The 21,849-nt window shown below is 41.0% G+C and overlaps 2 protein-coding genes across 3 annotated transcripts in view; one reads left to right on the top strand and one right to left on the bottom strand.

The window, feature by feature from the left end:
• TMTC2 (transmembrane O-mannosyltransferase targeting cadherins 2) overlaps positions 1–3,184 on the bottom strand; it is a 438,609-nt gene extending 435,425 nt beyond the window's left edge. For both annotated transcript variants that reach the window (XM_045082958.1, XM_045082959.1), the window contains exon 1: positions 2,507–3,184. In XM_045082958.1, the coding sequence (XP_044938893.1) occupies positions 2,507–2,589 (83 nt within the window). In that variant the 5' untranslated portion in view covers positions 2,590–3,184. The remainder of the gene's footprint in view (positions 1–2,506) is intronic.
• On the top strand, positions 2,938–4,835 carry LOC101673771. Its single transcript, XM_004779853.3, has 3 exons — positions 2,938–3,123; positions 3,183–3,764; positions 4,105–4,835. The coding sequence occupies exons 1-3, from the start codon at positions 2,938–2,940 to the stop codon at positions 4,600–4,602; spliced, it is 1,266 nt and encodes a 421-aa protein (XP_004779910.1). The 3' UTR covers positions 4,603–4,835.
• The last annotated feature ends 17,014 nt before the right edge of the window (positions 4,836–21,849 follow it).

Here is a 21,849-nt window from a genome sequence, read left to right as displayed (position 1 = left end):
TCTCTCCTTCTAGAACTCTATTTCACAAAGTTCTTGGCGGGGGCAAGGGGAGTGAGCACAGTGGAATCCACAGATGCCGTTTACACAACGTTTTAAACTTGAGTCTTTGTAGTCTGAAATGGAGCAGTGGAAGTAAACACATTATCATCATCCTACAGTTTCCACTTGACTCCCCAGCTCTCTCCCTGCTCCACAGACCAGTGAGTTAGAGGAGGCAGATAAAAAGTATATCCGAAAAGCCACAATTTACAGAGCACCTTGGCACTGTGCATGCTATGCAGACATCCAGCAAGTTCCACGCTGCTACTAAAAGGTGTTTCAGAATTTCTAGGATACATAAAAACTAAGTTTGATTCTGTTAAGACTGCACACTCTTAAGAGTATAGGACTGCATATGCAGTTCTGCTACTAAGAAACTTAGACTAACATACACTTCCATGTTGTGGCCAAGGGCAATTTATATTTACAGGCTCTTAACATCACAATATAATATAAAGTCTATATGTCATATATTGAGCAAGCCCACCATCAAAGCACAACTAATTTATCCCCTCACTCACACTGTTCTCCCCATGTTATAAAGTCCTAACACTACTGACCGATGATTAAAGAACACATAATAATTAAATCTACAGAAAAAATGTACACGCAAATTTAGTTTAGTTCAAGTCTTCATATTTTACAGGATGCTTTCTTCTGAGATATAATTTTTAAAGAACTGAACAGCAATAAAGGATAGCATACTCTGGGAACGCCTGACTTATCACAGTATTCTACAATACTTACTGTACTATACAGCAAGCTACTTTTTTCCCCAAACTCTTTATTCTTAGTTTAAATGACTACTTTTCAAACTGTCCCCAACAAAACCAAGAACTACCCAGATCCATCCCTGAGCTCATTTTAGTGAAAAGTCGCCCATCTTTGGAAGGGAGAGCTGTTTCTTCCCATTCCTTTTTCTTCCCTGTCAAGCGCCTTTTTTCCCCACTCCCCAGAAAGAGCAGGTGCACACTAACACAGAAATGGAAAGAACAGAGCAGCTCACCTCACTCTTACACAAAGACCATTTATTTCTCAGACCATGTATCATAACTGCTAGATCTATACACTGCTTAAAAGTTAAGGAAAAGTTTATGTCTAGCAGTGGCTTCCTTATCAACCAGTCTCTGACAGACACTACATAAAATGCATTAAGAAGAGTTTGCTTTATTTCATTGCACCTATTATCAGGGGATTTCATAACAAACATGTGGGTGTAAACTTAGATTCACGGATTTCAAGCATATATCCATAAACATGCTTTTAGCCAGAGAGTAGGTACACCAGAGAATACAGAACATGGCTAAGTACCACCCACAGAAGATTCTGCCTTCACTTGCCCTCACTATCAACCACTTTGCTTAAGTTCACTCTCTGCCTTGCCTTGACCCTGGGGATCCATTCGCTTTCCATAGCCCAGAGAGGCTGCTGAAAAGCTGTCAAAGTAAATCTGTGCTCACTTTTTGGATGGTTTAATTTCAATGGAGCATGAAACACCCCAGGACGGTTAATAAGTTTAGCCAGGCGTGCTGTTCTCCCTAATATATTTTAATTATGCATCTGTTTTAATTGTAATCAGATTAAGTCACCGGAAAGGCACAAATTGGAATTTTCCCTAATGGCTATTGGAGCTTTTCATCAGTTTCTAAACACTAACAACATTTAAAAAATAGGTAGAGACACGAGCACAAGTGTGACATTTTCCAGAAATCGATGCAGTTTCTTTGACAACACAGTTCAGGTCTCATTAGCCACCCAAACTAGCCCAAATGCAGAAGACAACTTCAGTCTCTAGGGGCGTCTTCTTCCCCAATTAGCACAAAAGAACCGCTAACGTCTAATGTAAAACTCCCAAACAGAAATGAAAGCCCAGGCTTTTATAAAGTGCTACTCCATCGATTGGTGAGCCAGGCGGGGGGAGCCGGAGAGCCCATCAGCAGCATTATCTGTAAGTACCGTAGACGTCCAACGGGAAAGTTGCAGCTGAGTACGATTCTCTCCTTCCACTATTTTGATAACTGTCAAAGGTGTGGCTTTTTCCCCGGGAAATAAAAGTGTCCCATCAATAAAAGGAAGCGCTACAGGGAAGATCTATTAAGAGGAGGGGAGCGGCTTCCTTCCAGCCCAGACGTAAAATCGCTCAATGTGCACCAACAAAGACCTAAGACATTTTTTTCCCCATTTAATATGATCATTAACAGTTCCCCAAATTGCTGCGATTTCCGATAAGAAACTTAAGCGTTCGCCAGCAGCCAATAAGCAAGAGAAAGAACCTGCTGCAAACTAGGAACCCAAACTCCTTCAGCCCGCCCAGCGCGCCCGCTTCCCCGGTGTTTGCCCTGGGTGCTGTTTACGCGTCTCCTAAACCTTCAGGTGCTGGACCAGTTCCTCCAAGACGTACTTCAGTCTTAAAGCGGGAAGCTTCTGAGCCACCGCGGAGTCCCCACGCAGCCCGCCGACCCCTTACCTGTCATCATAGCAGAAATCCGCACTCAAGGTGTTGAGATACAAGGCGAGCCCCAGAGCGCTGCTCACCAACTCTGCAATCATCTCTCCACCGCCTTCCCTCCGGCTCGGCTCCCAGCGCGAGGGCAGCAGCGGCAACAAAAAACAGAAGCATCAATCCCCACCTTCCGCCGCCTTCTCCTCCCAGCTTCACTTTTTCCTAGCTCCCCACCCTCTTGTCCCTCCCTTCCTCCCTCGGGTCCTTGCAGTCCACCGCTCTCCTCCTCCTCCTCGCGCCCGTCTCCGCAGCCGCTGCGTCCTCTCTGGGTGCGGGCTCACACCACGCTCCCCATGCCGGGCGCCCGCGAGCGGCTGGCGTCTTTCGGGCTTCGCGCCCCCCGGCGGATGCACAGGGCTGGTCCTTCGCGCGGCTCGCGGCCCCCACCCTAACCCATGGCAGTTCGGGGCGCCCTAGGTGAGGAGTGGGACTCGGAGGAGGTGGAAGAATGCGGGATGGGGGCAGAGGGACCGGACCCAGCAGGGTTCTGGGACCAGCTGGAGGAAGAGAGAGAAAGAGGGGCGGGTAGGAGGGACAAGGCGAACCGCCTCCCCTCGCCGCCTCCCGGGCGCACGGCTCCGGTGCTGCTCTGGCTGACTCCGACCGCCACAGCGGCTGCCGCTCATTCACTCTTTATTAGCTCCCTCCCCGCCCCAGCCCCTTCTCCAGTGAAGTGAGGAGCGGCGGCTGGAGACTCCCGAAGCTCCCGCGTGGGGTTCTCGGCGCGGCCCCCCCGCGCCTGCGTGGCCGCCCTCCATCCCGGCTTTGCCCGGCCCCTTTCTCCACCCAGATCCTCCCCCCCGAGGCTCCTCCCACACTACCCCCTGGCTGGAGGCTCCGCCCAGCTCCCCGAGGCCCGAGGCTCCTCCTACCCACCTCCCGCCCTCCTCTTGTTTCTTTCACCTTCGATTTCACTCTGGAAAGCCCTCGGGACCCAAGGGCAACCGCTGGAAGACAGTCCACGGGGGTAGCTGGAGGGCGCCCTGGGAGGAGGAGCTGGAAGAGAATCGACACCGCGGAGGACACGGTCGCTCGCGCCGCTGCTGCCTGGCTGCGCCTGGCACCGACTCAGCCCCAGCGCTGCGCGTGCCAAGCGCTGCCAGGCGTAAGTCCGGTCAGCTGGAGGGACTTCTGGGGACCGGGAGAGGAAGAACAGGTTTGGCGAGGGCTGCAGCCTCACTTGCCACCAACACCGACGCGACCTCGCATACACACTCACACGGTGCGAGCCGAAAAGGGAGGGGGTACTGGAGAGCTTGAGGGGCATCTCAGGAGGAGAGATTGCAGCTCCGGGTCTACCGCCGTCCCAAATGTCAATAGAAAGATGAATGGGGGAGGAAAATGGTCCCGCAGTCAGGTTAAAAAGAAGGGACCCCAAAAGAAGGAAGAAACACATACACACACGCCGCAGCTGCGGGGGCCTTTCGCGGTTTCAGGGGGACTTTCAGGCTGACTCTGGAAACATTAGAGAAGAGACGCCTCTGCAGCCCAGCAGCGCAGCGCTATCCTCAAAACCTAGGAAGGCGGGAAGCTAATGCCGTTTCCTTTCCGCCCGGATGCAGGACTGGATGGAAGGCGTCCAACCTGATAAATTATGGTGTAGAAGAATGGCCTGCGTAGACGAGCTCTGGGTACTAAAGTTGCGAGACCAAAGAGGACAGCGGGCTGCCTGCCACACCTCCGCCTGGCTTGGCCCCCTTCTGGCTGGGCGACGCGCGCCGTGGGACCACGATGAGCACTACTGCAGCGCCCCCTGCTGCACGGCAACCACAATGCTTGGAAAACAGACCTGTAGAGGGCGGACCAACCCCGCCCCCCGCCCCTCCTCCCTCCGAGGGAAGCACCTAACTGGGGAGCTTTCCAGGACTCTGGCAAGAAATCGAATCTCCTGGATGTCTGGCAGTGGCCTGAAAAGTAGATACGGTGGTTTGGGGTTCAGCGAAACGCAGCTCCATCTTTTCCTGGTTTCACGAAAAAAAATCTGTGTAGACACAGATGAAATGATGAGTATTTATTATACCTATTTTGCCAGGCACGACAGACACATTTTTGTTCCCTGAGACAAACATACGGGAGCACACAGAAAACAGAGCTGTAGCTTTAAAGGCAGAGACTGATCTTTTACCTTTTTATTGTAACTCCATAACCTCTGCTTACTGTTGAAAGTTTAAAAAATCCTGTTAGTTGACCCATCAAGTGCCTTGGTATCTGTATCCCTCCACTGCATTTACATGTTAATATTGGAACCTAAAAGGAACCTACGTGTAATAGAAGTGATCATTTTATTTATTTATTTATTTATTTATTTATTTATTTATTATTATTACCTCCAACATTCTCTTATCCTTTTAATTGTTAACTAAAACCTAGATATATACCTCCAAATATAGACTCTGACATCCACACTACTCCAACACTAGTCCCAACTGCCTTCACTTCCTGCATGGACTAATGCAGTACCTTTCTAAATGGTTTTATTTGTATTCCTGCTACTCTCTGCTCCCCACAGTCATAACTTCAGGCATCAGACAGAAGATTCTTTAGAAAACCTACACTCTCTTTACTTTAAAATGTTCAATGATTTCCTGATGCACATCAAATAAAACTCTTGATTCTTACCATGGCCAGCCAAGCCCTCATTTGGCCCTGATCCCTCCTCTCCCCTGACCTTGTCAGCAACAGACATCCTCCTCGTCTGATACTTACCACTTTCTTCTCTTTCCTCATAGGATGCCTTCTCAGACCTTCTCTAGCTCCTTCTCGGCATTCTGATCTTAACTTAAATGTTCTCAACGAAGAGACTTTCCCAGCCCACACTAGCATTGTACCAGGAACCCTGCCAGAATGGCAGCTCCAAGAGAGCTCCAAGAGAGCCTTATCAGCCTGGTTTCCCACATCATACCCAGAGCCTGTAACATCTGGACAGGTAGAAGAAACTAAAACAAAACAACACAAAATGTTGACAAGAAATGAACAAATAAACATGCTTAGCAGAAACTTGATAGCAGCTGAAAATCCACAAATTTTCATTATGAGAGAATAAGGTAAGCTGTTTTGTTGTCCATGTCAAATAATGAAGAATTAGCACAGGAGAGGGGGAAGAAGTAGGTTAAAAATTCTTAAGATGCACCAGCTCTTCAGGAAAACCTGTGGTAAGTCACACACAGACAGCTCTCTTCAATAATTAAGAGGACTCAGAGACATGAAGGTAGTAGAGAGGTTTGGGTTCAGCGTGCTAAAAGCTTATGCGCATTTCTAGAGCTGTCTTCACTTCGAGGCTCCAACAGTTTTAAATAAATGTTTTCCACACACATTCCCCCCCTCCACCTCCTCCTTTTCTCCTCTCCCTACCCTCAACTCCTGGAGATTGGGAGCTTGGGAGATGGTGAGAAATGTACCATTTTGCTCTCCCTGATGAATGAAAGGCTGAAAAACCAGCTGTGTTGCTTTTAACAAATTTTTCTATTTTAATTTAATGTGAGTCTCAATATTCTTCAATGCATTAAACCTTGGTTACTTTCAGACTTCTCTCCAAGGACTGAGAAGCATCCAATGTCTGCCTTTTCCACCTCCCTTGAACACCAATGGGGGAGAGCAGAATCAGTTAAAAGATGTCATCGCTATCTTTGGAGACCATTTCAAATCTGGGGACATCGCTTTTTAGCTTATTAAAGTGTACTCACTCATCGTGAGCTCACTACCTCAGTTCTGAATATATTCTACTTAAAGCTACTGTTGCTCTCCACAGATGAAGGAAATGAGGCTGGTTGGCTTAACTTTCCTACCTTAGACACGAGACTGGCCAAAAAAGTGCTAAGCCCTTATTTTCCCAGAGTAGGTTCCACACATCTGCTACCTCACCACTTCCTCAATGAATTCTTTTTTATAGTCTCCCCGACCTACCCTGCATTTGTTCTGCATTCCCAGGTCTTTGTTGTATAATTCATACCTTTGCAGTGCCAGGTCCTAGGGGGAAAGATTTCCTTATTTGCCTAAGACATTTTTAGTTTATTGTGCAATACTATCTTCCCTTTGGGTGTTGCATAAATATTAACTAAAAATCCACATCTGGTCTTAGTCTTCATTTCTATTTGTCCTAATATAACTTCTCTTTGAACAATTCATTTGGAAAGTGTGCCAAGGGTGAAATGTGGCACATAAATTCTCCTGCCTGCACAGAATGCCTTTTAAAGTGCCCACAGATTTGGTTATTTATGAACAGAAGATTTGCACCTCTTCCTTGCTCTCTCAATTCTAAAATTGTACCAGGCCAAAGTAATTACAAGCTCCCATATGTTTTGTGAAAAAGGTATCCAAGAATCTCCTGCTAAAATCTTAACAGATTGACTAGGAAGCAGAAAAACACTAGCCCAGCAGGTGAAACTGCCTCTTTAGGGAGGTCAGAACAGAGCTCTCTGCTGGGGGAATCATAAGCTCTGGGCTTTACTCAGGAAATAACCCTGCAGGAGAAAAACAGCAGAGCGTGGATGAAATGTGGGTCAGGGAGCTGAAAGAGGCACGCGCGCTGCTTGGTTAACTAATGACAGCGAAAGCATTGGCTACACATGCGACATTGAGATGTTCCCAGCATACCATAAAATGCTGCCCCCGGACACTGCAATATGTAACATCGCTTTGTCCCCAGACTTGTGATCCATTAGGAATATAATTAGGACAATACAACCGCAGAAACAGATCCTGTCACCTCTGTCACCAACCCGGGGCTGTTAAGAACCAGCTGCTCTGAAAATAATGATCACTTTAAAAAAACTCTCGCAGGCTCCCAGCTTGTGGTTCAGAGGATATGGGGGCAGGGGAGGGGAGGGGAGGAGGAGGAGGAGGAGGAGGAGGAGTGTAGAAATAACACGTTAATAACCAGATATGGGTAAATTGCAGAGATGTTCAGGCTAATGATAGAATTCAGAAACTCAGTCAAGAAAGCCAGGACAACCCCGATCATAGACTCTCTCTCAATACATTCACATGCACTGGTGTAAACAGTGATCAAAAATTCTAACAGCTTGAAAAAATTGCACAGACTCTTGGGTAACAGAGTTTTGATAAACCTCAGATTCTGTAAAATAAAAGAAAAAGAGGAAAGAGAAGACTAGTTTTGATGTGAGCATTCAGTAAACCAGTTACCCAGGAAGGTTGCCCTGGTACTCACCCCAGCATGGACCCTTTAAACTTGCCCAGTCTGCCAGAGCTTTCTGCAAAGGTGGCTTTATATCTGTAATGTCCAACAGAGCAGCCATCAGCTCCATGTGGCTAGTTAGCATTTAAAATGTGGCCAGTATAACTGAGGAACTGAATTTTAAATTTAAATTTGAAATGAATTTAAATTTGCATGGGGACAGTGGCTAGTGGCTACTTAACAAGAGAATGCTTATCAAAGCCATTGTCTGTTCTTTGCACCAGTGACAGCTTTAGTTCTGAACCTTTTGTGCGGGACTGCTCCACACCCACACATGGCTTGCCTTTATTTCTAAAATAAGGCATCGAACACTTTTTGGGCGTTAGGCATTTCACTGAGGATGCTATCTTTAAGTTCTCATTTAATCCTTACAACTGCCCTGGGAGGTAGGTAGCATTACTGTCCCTGTGTTACAGATTAGGATGTAGAGGCGTGGAGAGGTTTAGTAAATTGTTCATAGTCCGGAAGCCTCTAGTGGTAGATCTGACATTGGAACGTCTGTCTTTTAACTCCAGAAGTCTATGCTTTAACAACCATTAAAGCTATGCTTTAATGAAAATGAAAGAAGGCTATGCTTTAACCAACCAACATCAGTCCAATGTTCCTTCTGCTGTCAGAACACCACATCCCCACTAGGGTCTATTTCAGAAGGAGCTCCTGGCTATTGCCACGGTGCTCTGACCAAATTCATCTTCTTCCTCTTCTACCCTCCCTCAGATGAGTAGGGAGAAAATGCTTTAAAATTTCCCTTATCAACCACTTTTCAATTTTTTCCCCCAAACCTGCTATCAAAACCTGCAGACTCCACAGACTATATACTAGAAACCCTTCCCTATAAAATACACACTCCACATATATATCTTTTTAAGATTTTGTTCATTTATTTGATAGACAGAGATCACAAGTAGGCAGCGAGTCAGGTGGGGGGGGCGAAGCAGGCTCCCTGCTGAGCGCTGAGCGCTGAGCGGAGAGCCCTATGTGGGGCTCGATTCCAGGACCCTGAGATCATGACCTGAGCTGAAGGCAGAGGCTTTAACCCACTGAGCCACCCAGGTGCCCCAACACTTCAACTTCACATATATTTTTAAAAATAGATTTATTCAGGGGTACCTGGGTAGCTCAGTTCTGGCTGAGCCTCTGACTCTTAGTTCTGACTCAGGTTGCAGTCTGGGGTTCCTGGGACCCAGCCCCATGTCCCTGCGCACATACATTCTCTCTATATTAAATAAATAAATAAATCTTCTAAAAAGATGTATTCAAATCATGTATAGACATTTTTTCTAACATAATCCCCATCGTGTGTTATAAAAATAGCTGAGATAAGGAACATAACCCAGACTCCAGCAAAGTAATGAAAGTATTAGTGCAAATCACAATTTGGAAAAACCAAGTAAAGCATTTATAATTGACTTAATATTATCATGTTAAAAACCCCGCTACAAATTTGCACCTCATAAAGCATTTTTAATCCATTCATTATTGCTGTCAAATGACTAGAAAGTCTATTTGGAGTTTGGTCTATTAATCTAATAATATATGATAGGAAGCCAGTGTATTTAAAACTTTTGCAATAGATTTAAATTCCCCATTTCAATGAATAAATATCTTATAATGTGTAGTACTGTTATTTAATAATTATAAATGAATGATATACTTAAAGTCTTGCATATAGATTTCCACCACCCTATATTTTTTTCCAAATGTTTATTCCTTCTTTCTTTTTTGTCCTTTAGAATCTATTATTTTTGCATATTTTGCCCAATGAAAACATTTAAATCTTTTTTTTTAATTAGAGTATAATTGGCACATAATGTTACAATCATTTCAGGAGAACTTTTAAATCTTAATGCATGAAACAACAAAGTCACCTTCACCTATGTTAAGATCTGCCCTGAGACAGACAAACTATTAAGAAAACAGGTTATCTGCAACGGTAGATTTGAAGCTAAGACATTTATTTTCTTGGCAGTCTGTTTGAAAGTCAGTCCCCAGTTGAAGTGGACAAATGATGAAGACATTAGATTCATCAATTCCAAGCTGATTTTTGGCCAAGCGTCTCCTGTAATTTATGTCACAAACGTGATACAGGCAAACACGGATCTGCTTAATGTGGCTATAGATGAATTTGCATTTTCTAGAACTTCATATAAATGGAAATAACGCTGTGTCCTTCTTTTGCTGAGGGGGGCTTCTTTCACTCAACATAATTATTTTGAGATTCTTCAAAGTTTTGTGTGTATTAACAGTTCATTTATGTTTATCTCTGAGTAACATCCTACTTGTATGGCTGTACCACAATTTGTTTATCCATGTATCTGTTGATGAGGATTTGAATTCTTTCTAGTTTCTGGCTACTGCAAACAAAGCTGCTATGAACATTCATGAGAAGAATTTGCATGGACACATGTTTTCATCTGTCTTGGGTAAATACCCACCTAGGAGTGGGATGGCTGAGTCATTCAGTCCCCTAGTGTCTGCTATGGTAAGAAACTGTCAACCTGTTTTCCAAAGTGGTTACACCACTTCACATTCCTACCATCAGCTTGTGACAGTTCCACTTGTCCACATTTTGCCAACACTTGATAGAGTCAGTCGTTTTAATTTTAGACCTCCTACCAGAGTGGAGTGATACCACATTTCACTTTTGTCCTTCCCCTAATACTAATGATTTTGAGCATCTTTCCATTTGCTCATTTTCATTTTTAACACACACATCTTTGGTAACAAGTCTGTTCGAATCATTTGCCCCATCTCTTTTGTTGCTGTGATTGTTGGCTTCTTATTCTTCTTCTTCTTCTTTTTTTTTTTTTAAGACTTTATTTACTTATATGCCAGAGACAGAGAGAGAGAGAGAGAGGGCACACAAGCAGGGGGAGCAGCCAGCCGAGGGAGAAGCAGGCTCCCTGATGAGCAAGGAGCCCAACACAGGACTTGATCCCAGGACCCTGGGATCATAATCTGAGCAAAAGTCAGACACTTAACCAACTGAGCCACCCATGTGTCCCTAATTGTTGGCTTCTTATAGCAAAATTATGAGTTCTCAGGTCTGCAGTGACAAGTCCAGCATGGCTCGACTTGATGAAAATGAAGGGTGTAGATGAAAATGAAGGGTGTAGAACAGCTGGGCTTTTAACTGGAGGCTCTGGAGAAGAACCCACTTCCCAACTCATTCAGGTGATTGAATGAGTTGCAACTGTAGGACTGAGCTTGGTATTTCCTTGCCTCAGATTTTAGAGGCAGACCACCTTCCTTCTCAGAAGTTCCCCTCCATTTGCAAATTAGCAACAATGCCTAAAGTCCTTCCATGCTTCAAATATGACTTTTTTTCCCATTTAAAAAAAATTGCTTTGTCTTTCTATTATTAAATTTTGAGAATTCTTTATTTGAAATACAAGCCTTTTATTAGATATATAATTTGCAAACATTTTCTTTCTGCCTTTGGCTTCTCTTTTCATTCTTTTAATGATTTCTTTCAAAGAGCAGACATTCTTAACTTTGAGTTAAGTCCAATTGATCTTTTTTTATCATGTTTTTAATCTTGTATCTAAGAAATGTTTCCTTAATCCAAGGTTACAAAGACTTTCTCCTGCTTTTCTCTAGAAGTATTATAGTTTGGGGTTTTAGAGGTAGATCTATAACCCTTATAGGTTAGTTTTTGTTTATGGGATGAAGTATTGCTTAAAGTTCTCTGTCTCTCTTTTTGTCTTTGGATATTTAATTATTCCAGCATGATTTGCTAAAAATGTCTATTTTCTCCACTGAATTGCCTTTGCATCTTTATGGATTGGCACATGTATGTAAGTCTATTTCTGAATATATATTCTGTCCATCGATTCTTTTGTCTATTTTTATGCCATAATCAAACTACCTTGATTACTGAAGCTTTATAAGTCTTGAAGTTGAGCATTGTCATTTTTATTAATTTGTTCTTTTTCAAAGTTGTTCCCTCCCCTATTTAATTAAAAATTTTTAAATTGTATTTCCACTTGTTACTATAAGCCCCTATCATTTGGGGCTTGTTTTCTTTCACCACTTTTTGACTTATCTGTTTCTCAGGTATATTATATATAAGTATGTGATTATGTATGTGTGGGTATGTAGGTCTAAAAAATGTGATTTTGTCTGTTCTTTGAGTGAGTTCTCTGTGTGAGAAGTAGAGTGAACATTTATGGCCTAAGATACAGGTTGGTACAATGGGCAGGTAGGATTGAGACAGGCGGATGTCACCCTTTCTAAGCAATATCTTCAACATGTATTTATGTTCAAAATGAGAAACTTATACACATTGGAAGTAACACAACACTTTAACTTTTTTTTTGCTCAGATCTGTACTTTTAGCTTTTATTGTTCAGATCTGAACTGTCATATGCATAGCACTAGTCACTAGCACTCACAAAAGATAAGTGATTTTAGTGTATATATTTCCAAGTTTTTTCTTGTATTTTCAGTTTCTCATCTCTTCCTCCCATCCCCTATGCCCTTTCATGCATTCAAGCCAGCAAAACATTTCCCATTCTTCTATGGTTCCTGTTCTATCATAAGTTTTATTTTTGTGATGTTTCAGGACAAGACAGCATCTTTGAAAATATCTTACTTGTTTAAACTTTAGTTGTAAATCCCTGGATCTCAACCAACATTGTGTATCATGTGCTGTAGTCAGTTTAAACATTTCAGCTGCCAACACCTACAGACCTCAGTCTCAGTTGAGACTGGTCAGTCATTACACCGTACCACCTACTTACAGAAATATGCCCCCAAAATACCCAGGGGAGATAGGTTGATTCTGACCCAAAGTGACTTTTGAGCTGCAATTCAAGGGGTCAATCATCTTTACATTTGTGAAAAGAACCAAATATGAACTGTATTTCCAATTTATTTCAGTTATGATTTCGTATTCTCAATGGAGAAATCATGAGCACCCACCTGGCTGACCCATCCTTCAACTTGGATTTGGGTCCAGGTGCCAATCCTTTGCCCAGGTAATACTACTAAAAGCCACAAATGATGGCTGCACACAGGTAAACCTGTGCTTTGTTTGAATACGTTTTTCCTAATCTCCTCCCCACTCCCTGTCTCTCTTACCCACAGCCAAAGTAAGTAGGGTTTCTGATGTGGAGACAAAGGAAAAAAGAGGTGTTTATATTTGTTGAGCACCTACTATGTGCCTACTGATACTATGCCAGGTATTCTAAATATACTATATAATATAATTCGCACAATAGTCTGGCCAAATCCGTATTATTACTGTCTTTTCACAAATGACAAAACTAAGGGTCAACAATATTAACCTGTGCTAGATGGCAATATTAACCTGCTAAATGTCCCTTTGTAAGGGACAAAGGAACAGCTTTTGGAAGGACTTCAAAGTGTCTTCGTTTTTGCTCTGGTGAGATTTTCGTGAGATAATGGAAGGGAAGGAGATAGACTCATGGGTCATACAAACAAAATCATGTTTAGGTTTTGCATAAATAAAACTGGAGGCAAAGTCCAGAGGGCTACTGAATTTTGGCAGGATATGAAGAATTTGGAATATAAAAGATAGAAATACTAAAGGTAGTGAATTCCTGCCAAGAACACCAAGAAGCTAAGATTCAGGCAGGGAACAGACTAACTCCCACTGTTGGAAATTTTTATCTCCCAATCTAGTATTGAGAGCCAAGCAAGGGGATGCCACTCTGCACAGATACACATGAAGGAATACCTTTTAAAACCATATTGTAGATAGAGAAAAATTAGCCTTTACCTTGAGGCCAGATGTAGAGATAAAAGAATACAATGTATACATGAAGATACACAAATTACATTTCCTATCTCTTCATCTTATTCAAAATACCTCTTAAAAATCATGTTTTATAACAGAAACACCAGAAAACAAAGAAGTAAAAATTGGCTATCCATCCCTGGAAAGCATTCAGAGATTCTGGAAACAATTATTCAATAAAAGCAACTCAAAAATTCCTTAACAATATGTATAGATACTCTTGAAGAATTTGAGAACTATATAATATTAAATAAAGGATTATTCATTAAAAGTGATGCTGGGAGTGATTGCCAAGTGCTGTCGGGGGTGGGGGGGCTTGGGGAGGGAAGGTAGGAAGTTCCTGTTCAATGGGTATAAAAAAGTTCTAGCAATCAGGCATGCAAGAATGTGCATATAGGGGCACCTGGGTGGCTCAGTTGGTTAAGTGTCTGCCTTCAGCTCAGGGCATGATCCCTGGGTCCTGGGATGAGCCCAGTGTCAGGTTCCCTGCTCAGCGGGGTGCCTGCTTATCCCTCTTCCTCTGACCCTCCCCCTACTCTTGCTGGTGAGTGTGTGTCCTTGGGCACATGCATGCTATTTCTATCTCTCTCAAGTAAAATCTTAAAAAAAAAAAAAAAAAAAAAAGAATGCATAGAGTTAACAATACGGCACAGTACACTTAAAAATTTTTAAGAAGGTAGATTTCATATTATGTGTTTTACCATAATTTTTTCTAAAAGTGATTCTGGGAAATCAATTTTCAGTGATAATTAATAAATACTTGCAAAATACCCTTTCTTAAGCCATTTCACATCATTAGGTAGTATTCAAACTAAGAATTATTATTCATTTATGTGTCTTTTTAAAGTTACCCTACTAAATATATTTTTGAAATACATAATACAGTGTATCTCTATAATATGGACACTTATTTCAATAAGTTGACTGTTGGTAAAATAATTTCAGCAAAATAGGAGCATGTATTTAGAGGTAGATTGATCTGCTGGCTATTTTTCTAATGGATATAAGCAGAAAATAATATGAAACTATAGTTAAAATCAGAACATTTGCCTGAATATCAACAAAATGGATTTTCTACCAAAGCATTTTCTTAGGGGAGGTCATTTCCTAGCTCAGATCTGCAATGGAGTTGAAATATTAAAGATAGTGCCTTTTTAGGAAAATAGTCAATAAAAATGATTTTTACTTCCTATGATTCACTGATTGCCACTTATTATTAACTTGTAGTGCCCTGAAATCTAAGTAGCTGCTTGGCTTCTTGATTATGCTCTTCCCGTGTCATATAAAGACAAAATCTTTGGAAGGTAAGCCAGTAAGAACAGGTAAGAAGTGCATTACATTTGCCAGCTCAGTCCCTTGAAACAAGTTCCAAATTCAAAACTTTTTTCTTTGAAATCTCATATAATGTCAGTATTACCAACAGCACTGAAAACCATCTTTAGAATGTAAAAGTAATCTAGAATTGATTTTCAGGACTGGAAAGAAAATACCTTATCTTCCTCTTAAGATCTGGGTCTCAGAAATTTACATTTTCATGGACAGAGATGATTCATGGATAAGCTTTGTCTCCTAATAGAGATTTGTTTTTACACCTGATACTAAAATGCAGGACACAATTTCAGCCATTCAGCATTGTCACAAGAATGGTCTCTATTAAGGTAATTGGAGAGTCACAGGGCCCCAGATTCACTCATAGGGAATAGCAGTATCAGGAGTCTTAAGATGTATAATAAAGAGTTTCCAAAATATATATATACATATATATATATATGTATGTATATATACATATACATATACCTAAAATAAGTTAATAAAAATTTGCATAATGTTTTAATACAAAATTTACCCATGAATATCAGGTCAAATATCATCATAATTAAAGTTAAATTAAACCTCACCAATCTATTGGACCTATAAATTAAAATCATAATAAACAATTTCCCCTACAATCCCATAAATGCACTTAAAAAATGTGCCATGCCATGGTACTATTTTAAAATCATTCACCCTATGCCCTCATGAGCTCCACTCAGCTATAATCACAAATGCCCTTTCATTCAGATTCAACTTCAAACCAAAACAGAAACTATTCTTACCATGGCAGAATACACATCAGCACCATCAGCAAGTGGAAGGGACCCAGGGTCCACACTGCTTCCTGTTTGTTTCCCACCATTTGCCAACTGAATCGGTGTTTTCCCCCACACCCTTGTTGTGTTAGCTGAATCTATGTATATATCCAGACATCTGCTTTGGTTTTCTGTAATCATTTCAAAACCCATATGGATGTAGAGCTTTCCCCTGCACCCAAGCTCACTTGGCTGGAGCCCTGACATCCTCCCCATTTTGACAGGCTTGTCGACGGAGTCTGAGCTCTGTTACCTGGACCATCCTGCTACTCATGGAGGTTCTGCTATATATCACTTGAAACCACAGTTCCATCTATCTCTTGACTCCTGGATAGCGTGATACCTATGGACTCCTTTGGCTGTGTTCCCACCAAGCAGATTGAATCTCCTCAGAGAGCCATACCTACTGGAATGAAGCCCAAGTTTATCAAACGTCTTTGGACTCTGTATGTTGGACCATCACAGTCCCCTCATGAAGTAGCCCAACAGCTGGGGTAATTTTTTGTTCCACAATAACCACTTTTTCACCACCTTCAACCTTGTATTCCTTAGGTCCTGGTATACCTTGCTTGTTTATATGTTTCCATTCATGATTCTGTCAACGCTCACAGCTTTAGTGTGGTATTCTCAACTGATGCACATGGCAGCGAGAGAATGATGTGGAATATTAAACAATTTATTTCTTTTAAATTTGTACTGTGGATCTGGTAATACAGTGTGATACTGATTCTTTACATTGGCAAATACATGGACCCTGAACGGTAGGATGCTTAACTGATTCTTATTTATGATAATAATATTATGTAATCTCATTTAATAAGATTTATTTAAATAACTTTGATTTAAAGTATTTTTATGTACTAATTATAATTTGTATTTTTCCCTAGAATGAATATTTTAGGACAACCATCATTTAGTTTGAAAATGAAATAATTTGTTGATATTTTTCATATAAATTCACATTTTCAATGAAAATATATTCAAATTTTATGCTTTGAATATAATTGCATACTTATTTAAATCATTGTCGTTATCAGAAAACTATATAAAATCTTGATTTCAAAAACAATGAGTTTACTGAGATGAATTTGAGAAAATGAATGTTATAAGAAACATAAAAATGTAGGTATTGTAGTTCTTTACTTTTTGACTTATGAAGACACCACTAGCCCATCAACTGAACACTCAACATGAGCAGTAGTAATTAAATTCATTTGGCTTTGGTCTTTTGCCAAATTAAGTTATATGAAAAAAGCCTAGCTATACACATATTTTCTGATTTTTTTAATGAAAGTATATTTGTCACAATAGAAGGAAAGAAGCGTTTGCTTGATTTTAAAGGTGGATGGTGTGTAATGTTCCATTGATGCTCTTGCCTTAGGCTCCGCAAATGTCAGGGGTAGGCCTAGGAGCTAAATACTAATATGTACTTAAAATACAGTGATACAATATGGACCCTAATTTCTCTTAATGTTATCTGTTGTTATTTGTCTGTTTATGTTGGTGGAGATGAAAGTGCGATTCTTCCTTCTACTCTAGTGTTTATGTGAGCCTCTGAATACTGAAGCGAGACTTATTTTGAACCATTTTCTAAACAATGTCACAGAAATACTCATTTGTTTTCTTTGATTTTTCTGTAGAATACAATATTTCATACGAGAAGATGATTTCCTGCCCTTGAAGCAAAGAAATGCTGTGATTTGTCAGGATGTGATGCAGGTGGAGGGGTTCTGTGTGTGTCATTATCTGTGTATCCTCATTTCTTGGCAGCTTTGTTGTCCAGTAGAGAAAAAAAAAAATTAAAGAACAGCTGAAATCTGTTTCTTATCATCATATTTTCCAGAGAATGGAGCAAGTCCTCTTGTCATCTGTTGGCTCAGTATCCATCTCTGCCGTTTGTTCTGTAAGATTTCCCTTGAGATAAAAATGTTGAAAGACCGCTTCATGCCTTTCGCACTCCAGTCCTTCGCCTAACACCTGCCCCATAAATGCACGTCACTCCAGTAGGATTGTTAAGTTGTCCGATTCTCAAGTGATCTGGTTGAAAATTTTGATTTGTAAAATAAAAATACTTTATTTAATCCTTTTGCCATATACCAGTACTACCAGCCAGCAATCAAACCCATCCTTTTATTTCGTTCTCCCTACATATTCTGTGTAATCCTGGCATTAGAAACTATGGAAACGGTGTGTGCAAAATACACACACATTTTCAGAAGATGGTGCTCATATATCACACTGGGCACTTTTGAACGAAGAGTCCTACACCAAGGCAAGTCATTATGAGGAGAGAAGAAGACCACCAGGGAAGGATGGATGCCAGTCAGCTGGTGGTGTGACTGGTGGTGCAGCAACATGTTCCTTTCTCCAAGGTGCAGTGGTAGCTCCCCCATTCTGGCTGCAATCCTGGGTGGTCAGTGGTATGCTGCCTCCCTAAATCCTGCAGTTTGAATTACAGTCACTGTTCTAACGCACTTCCTGTCAGGAAGGGTTGTGGGGACGTGCCAGTTAAAACAGCTGTTGCATCTGATGTGTGCAAAGCTGTGATCAGGGGAGCAAAGAGGCTCTCCTAGATGTTGCCAATGTAGGAGTTAGAGAGTTGCCAAACAAACAAACCAACCAACCATGTTCTTTTGAAGTATTCCCAACTGCTCCTCTTTTATTTTAATATATTCCTATACTCTACTACAATTTGTTGGTTAATTTTCTAAAGACAGGCGCACCAGTGGGATCAGTCAGTGGAACATGTGACTCTTGATCTCAGGATTGTAAAAGTTCAAGCCCACATTGGGAGCAGAGATGACTTACACTCTTAAAAAAAAAAAAGAAAAGAAAAGAAGAAAAATAAGAAGAAAGAAAGAAAGAAAGAAAGAAAGAAAGAAAGAAAGAAAGAAAGAACGAACAGCCTGGTTATATTTATTTTGAGCTTTTCAGGTTTTCCAGACATTCCAATTAGAACACACAGATGGACTCCTCTTGATGATTAAAGACTGATTGCTTTGGTCCGTTGCATTGTGTAGACAAAAACAGCACCTCAACAGCCATCCAGTGGACACTCCATCAGCATGATGCTTTCACCTAATTCATGACTCCTGATTTAAGGACCCACAAAAACTTGTGCCCTAATGGGCCTTTTGATCACAAAACTATTTTTTTTCTTTAGATCTGTTTGTTTATTCGTTGCTTTTCTAGGCAGAGAGGAAATGAGAATTTTATTCTCTACACTGTTAAGCTAGGCATATTGTCTGACCCTCTCTTTCACTTCCACATTGAGCATAAATATTTTTAAAAATTCAAACAGCTTGAAAATATCCAAGTAGATTGAAAAAAAAAAAAAAGACCACGCAGATTTTTACTCTTGTTATGGTTAAAGGCAAATTCTCAAAATAGTGCTGGCACCCAGTGGTTGCATAGTAAGTACTTGCTGGACTGAATTATTGCACCCTGTCCCTGCATTTAACTCTGGAAGAGACCATTTGAAATAAAGTATCAGTTTGAACGTTGATTTTTGTTTTATTTAAGAAACTCGGTTTATGATAAAGTTCAGCTTCATAGCATATTATATTAAATTGTTAACTATTAGAAAATGATGAGTACCAACAGCAGAAAGAAATATGCTAGTTACTTATTTATACACACAGTGTTCCTATTTTTATATATTTTTTCAGTTACTAAAATGGAACTATAAACCAGAGGGCAACACATTTCTTTTTCTCTATCACCAGATGCATATAATGGAAATGTTGCTCACAAAGAGGACATTTGTTATTTCATATGTGATCATCAAGAAACAGATGGAGAGTGATTATGTGGTCCTTGTCCCGCTGACTGTCTTAAAGCAAATAAATGTTCATCTTTATTCTCTGAGTTTTGATTAATAAAGAGTGATCACTTAGAATGAGTGAGGTGCAGTTGCAGAAAGGTATGATTATCATCACTAAAAATGATGTTGGAAGATTAAGTCCCTTTAGTTCTGTTAGGCAAGTCTTGGTGGACATAGTTGGACCATGGCTTAGTGTACAGTGAAGTAGCTGTATGAGATCCAAAAGCTTTTATATGAAGTGGAAAAATTCATTAAATTATTCAGTCTACAGTGTAGTTAGAGAAGTTTCACTGAGTTCTCTATATTTACAAGGTGCTGGGAATATAGAGATGAGTCAGATGTAGCAGACTTCCTTGAATCAAAGAACATGAAAAAGTAGTGGCTCTCATTACTCCTCTGTTATTTTGCTATGGGTGGTACAACTTAAGCCAACGTTCTAAGAAAAAAGGCACTTGGTCACTAGTTGTCCAATAGGTGGCTATGACCCAGAAGGTAAGGTATCCCTCCTCAGGAGGGTTAATAAAATTAATAGAAATTCATGACTCTTGCCCTTTGGCATTTACTCTCAGTCATAATTTGGCATTCTTTCCTTCTCTCGAATGCTGACTTCCTTCCTGTTCCAATGCTTTATTACATTAGTCATAAATCTCGCTTCCCTGTCTTCTCTTTCTTGTGCTGTTTTAGTGGATTTGAATCTTAGTCCCCCAAATAAGGTGAAAAAGGAACATCACATTGTTTAATTAATTTGAATTAAGAAGACTAACCAGAGTCCTATCTCACTGGGTTGTTTGAAAATGAAAACTCAGTCATTTGGTGGGCAACTGCTCTCTTTCCTGGGGCTTTCTTGAGTTTCCCATGATTTATGTGGCTGACTAAAACGGAAGAGGAGCCCTTCATGCTCAGCCTATCCAGATTGCTGTAGAGAATCCTCATCATCTAAGCCTAAATGAGTCCTTGAAAGGTAGCAGCCCTTCTGGCATGCTTGGGACCTCAAGAATGCCATTGGTGCCAAAATCTAAGAGCCAAGTATTCAGCCTTCCAGGGCCCACTACACTTTTTTTTTTTTTTAAGATCTTGTCACTTTTTTCAGGTACTGGAAGGGAATGGGTTGACTCTTACTGAGAATCCCCACTCATCTCATGAACCTTTAATCTTAGGGACCAAACATATTTTAATCTATGAGTTTAGACAGGAAGAAGTACTCTTCAGATATTTTAACTGTGTACCACAAACTCTTCCTCAGGGCAAAGCCTCCAAAGACCCCAGATAACTTCTTAGATCTAGGGAGGGGCTAAAAAATTATACAGAACAAAACATAAGATTAATATTTCATAATTATTTTGTTTCTCTCTGAGGACTTAACCCTCTGCTTCAACTGATTTCTTTTTCTTTCTTTCAGCATAATAATGGAATGCTTGCTAGGGGTCAGCCTTACAGAAATCCTGAGAGGTCAATATTACTAATCCCATGTGAGAGTTGAAGAACTGGAAGGTAGAAAAGATAAATGCAGTAGCAGAGTTGAAATGCGTGTTTGCTTACCGGCTCCTAAGGAAGTGTAGTTTAAATGGAGAGAAGTATCCAATGTGGGACTAGAACTCTTGTATTATCGCCCAAGTGTCTACAAAGTGGCTGATCTTGACAAAAATGCTTAACCTCTTAGATCCTGAGTTTTTCCTTCAGAAATGGAGCTACTTGCTACTCAGATATTAAATGAGATGACAGGGGAAGCCTGGGTGGCTCAGTTGGTTAAAGCCTCTGCCTTCGGCTAAGGTCTCCATCCCAGGGTCCTGGGATTGAGCCCTACATTGGGCTCTCTGCTCAGCAGGGAGCCTGCTTCTCCTCCTCTCTCTGCCTGCCTCTCTGCCTACATGTGATCTCTGTCTGTCAAATGAATAAATAAAAATCTTTAAAAAAAAATAAATGAGATGATGGACAATAGACTAGTTGACGTACTATACAGATGTAAGACACTTAGAACAGTCTATGGCTCCACAGGTTACACAACCAAGGTGATCAGAATTTGTGGGGATCAGTCAGCCCATGAGATGATAGAGATGTCCCCAGGAAATCAGGAAAAAAGAATCTCTATGTAGAATAATAGGCATCTGATTCTGAGTGGGGAGGAGATTAGGTAGTCAAAGAAGAAAGTAATAGGTTCCCCTGAAGATAAAAATTTATGGCGATTCAGGGAGGAGTCAAGATGGCAGAGAAGTAGCAGGCTGAGACGATATCAGGTAGCAGGAGATCAGCTAAATAGCTTATCTAGCCATTGCGAAGACCTACAAACCCAATGGGAAATCAAAGAGAAGAAGAGCAACAATTCTAGAAACAGAAAATTCATCACTTTCTGAAAGGTAGGACCTGCAGAGAAGTGAATCCAAAGTGAAGGGAAGAGAGACC

Source organism: Mustela putorius, unplaced genomic scaffold (genome assembly GCF_011764305.1).
Source record: "Mustela putorius furo isolate JIRA1106 unplaced genomic scaffold, ASM1176430v1.1 tig00000640_pilon_pilon_pilon, whole genome shotgun sequence".
Classification (NCBI taxonomy): Eukaryota; Metazoa; Chordata; class Mammalia; order Carnivora; family Mustelidae; genus Mustela; species Mustela putorius.
Note: the sequence above shows the minus strand (reverse complement) of the source record. Positions and strands in the feature narration are given on the sequence as shown.

What these genes read in the sequence shown, in the direction of transcription:
- LOC101673771 (XM_004779853.3), top strand. Translation starts at nt 2,938, where the DNA reads ATGGCAGTTCGGGGCGCCCTAGGTGAGGAGTGGGACTCGGAGGAGGTG. An exon ending in CTCCCGGGCGCACGGCTCCG is followed by an intron (nt 3,124 to 3,182) that starts GTGCTGCTCTGG and finishes ACTCTTTATTAG; the next exon opens with CTCCCTCCCCGCCCCAGCCC. An exon ending in CTCGCATACACACTCACACG is followed by an intron (nt 3,765 to 4,104) that starts GTGCGAGCCGAA and finishes GCCCGGATGCAG; the next exon opens with GACTGGATGGAAGGCGTCCA.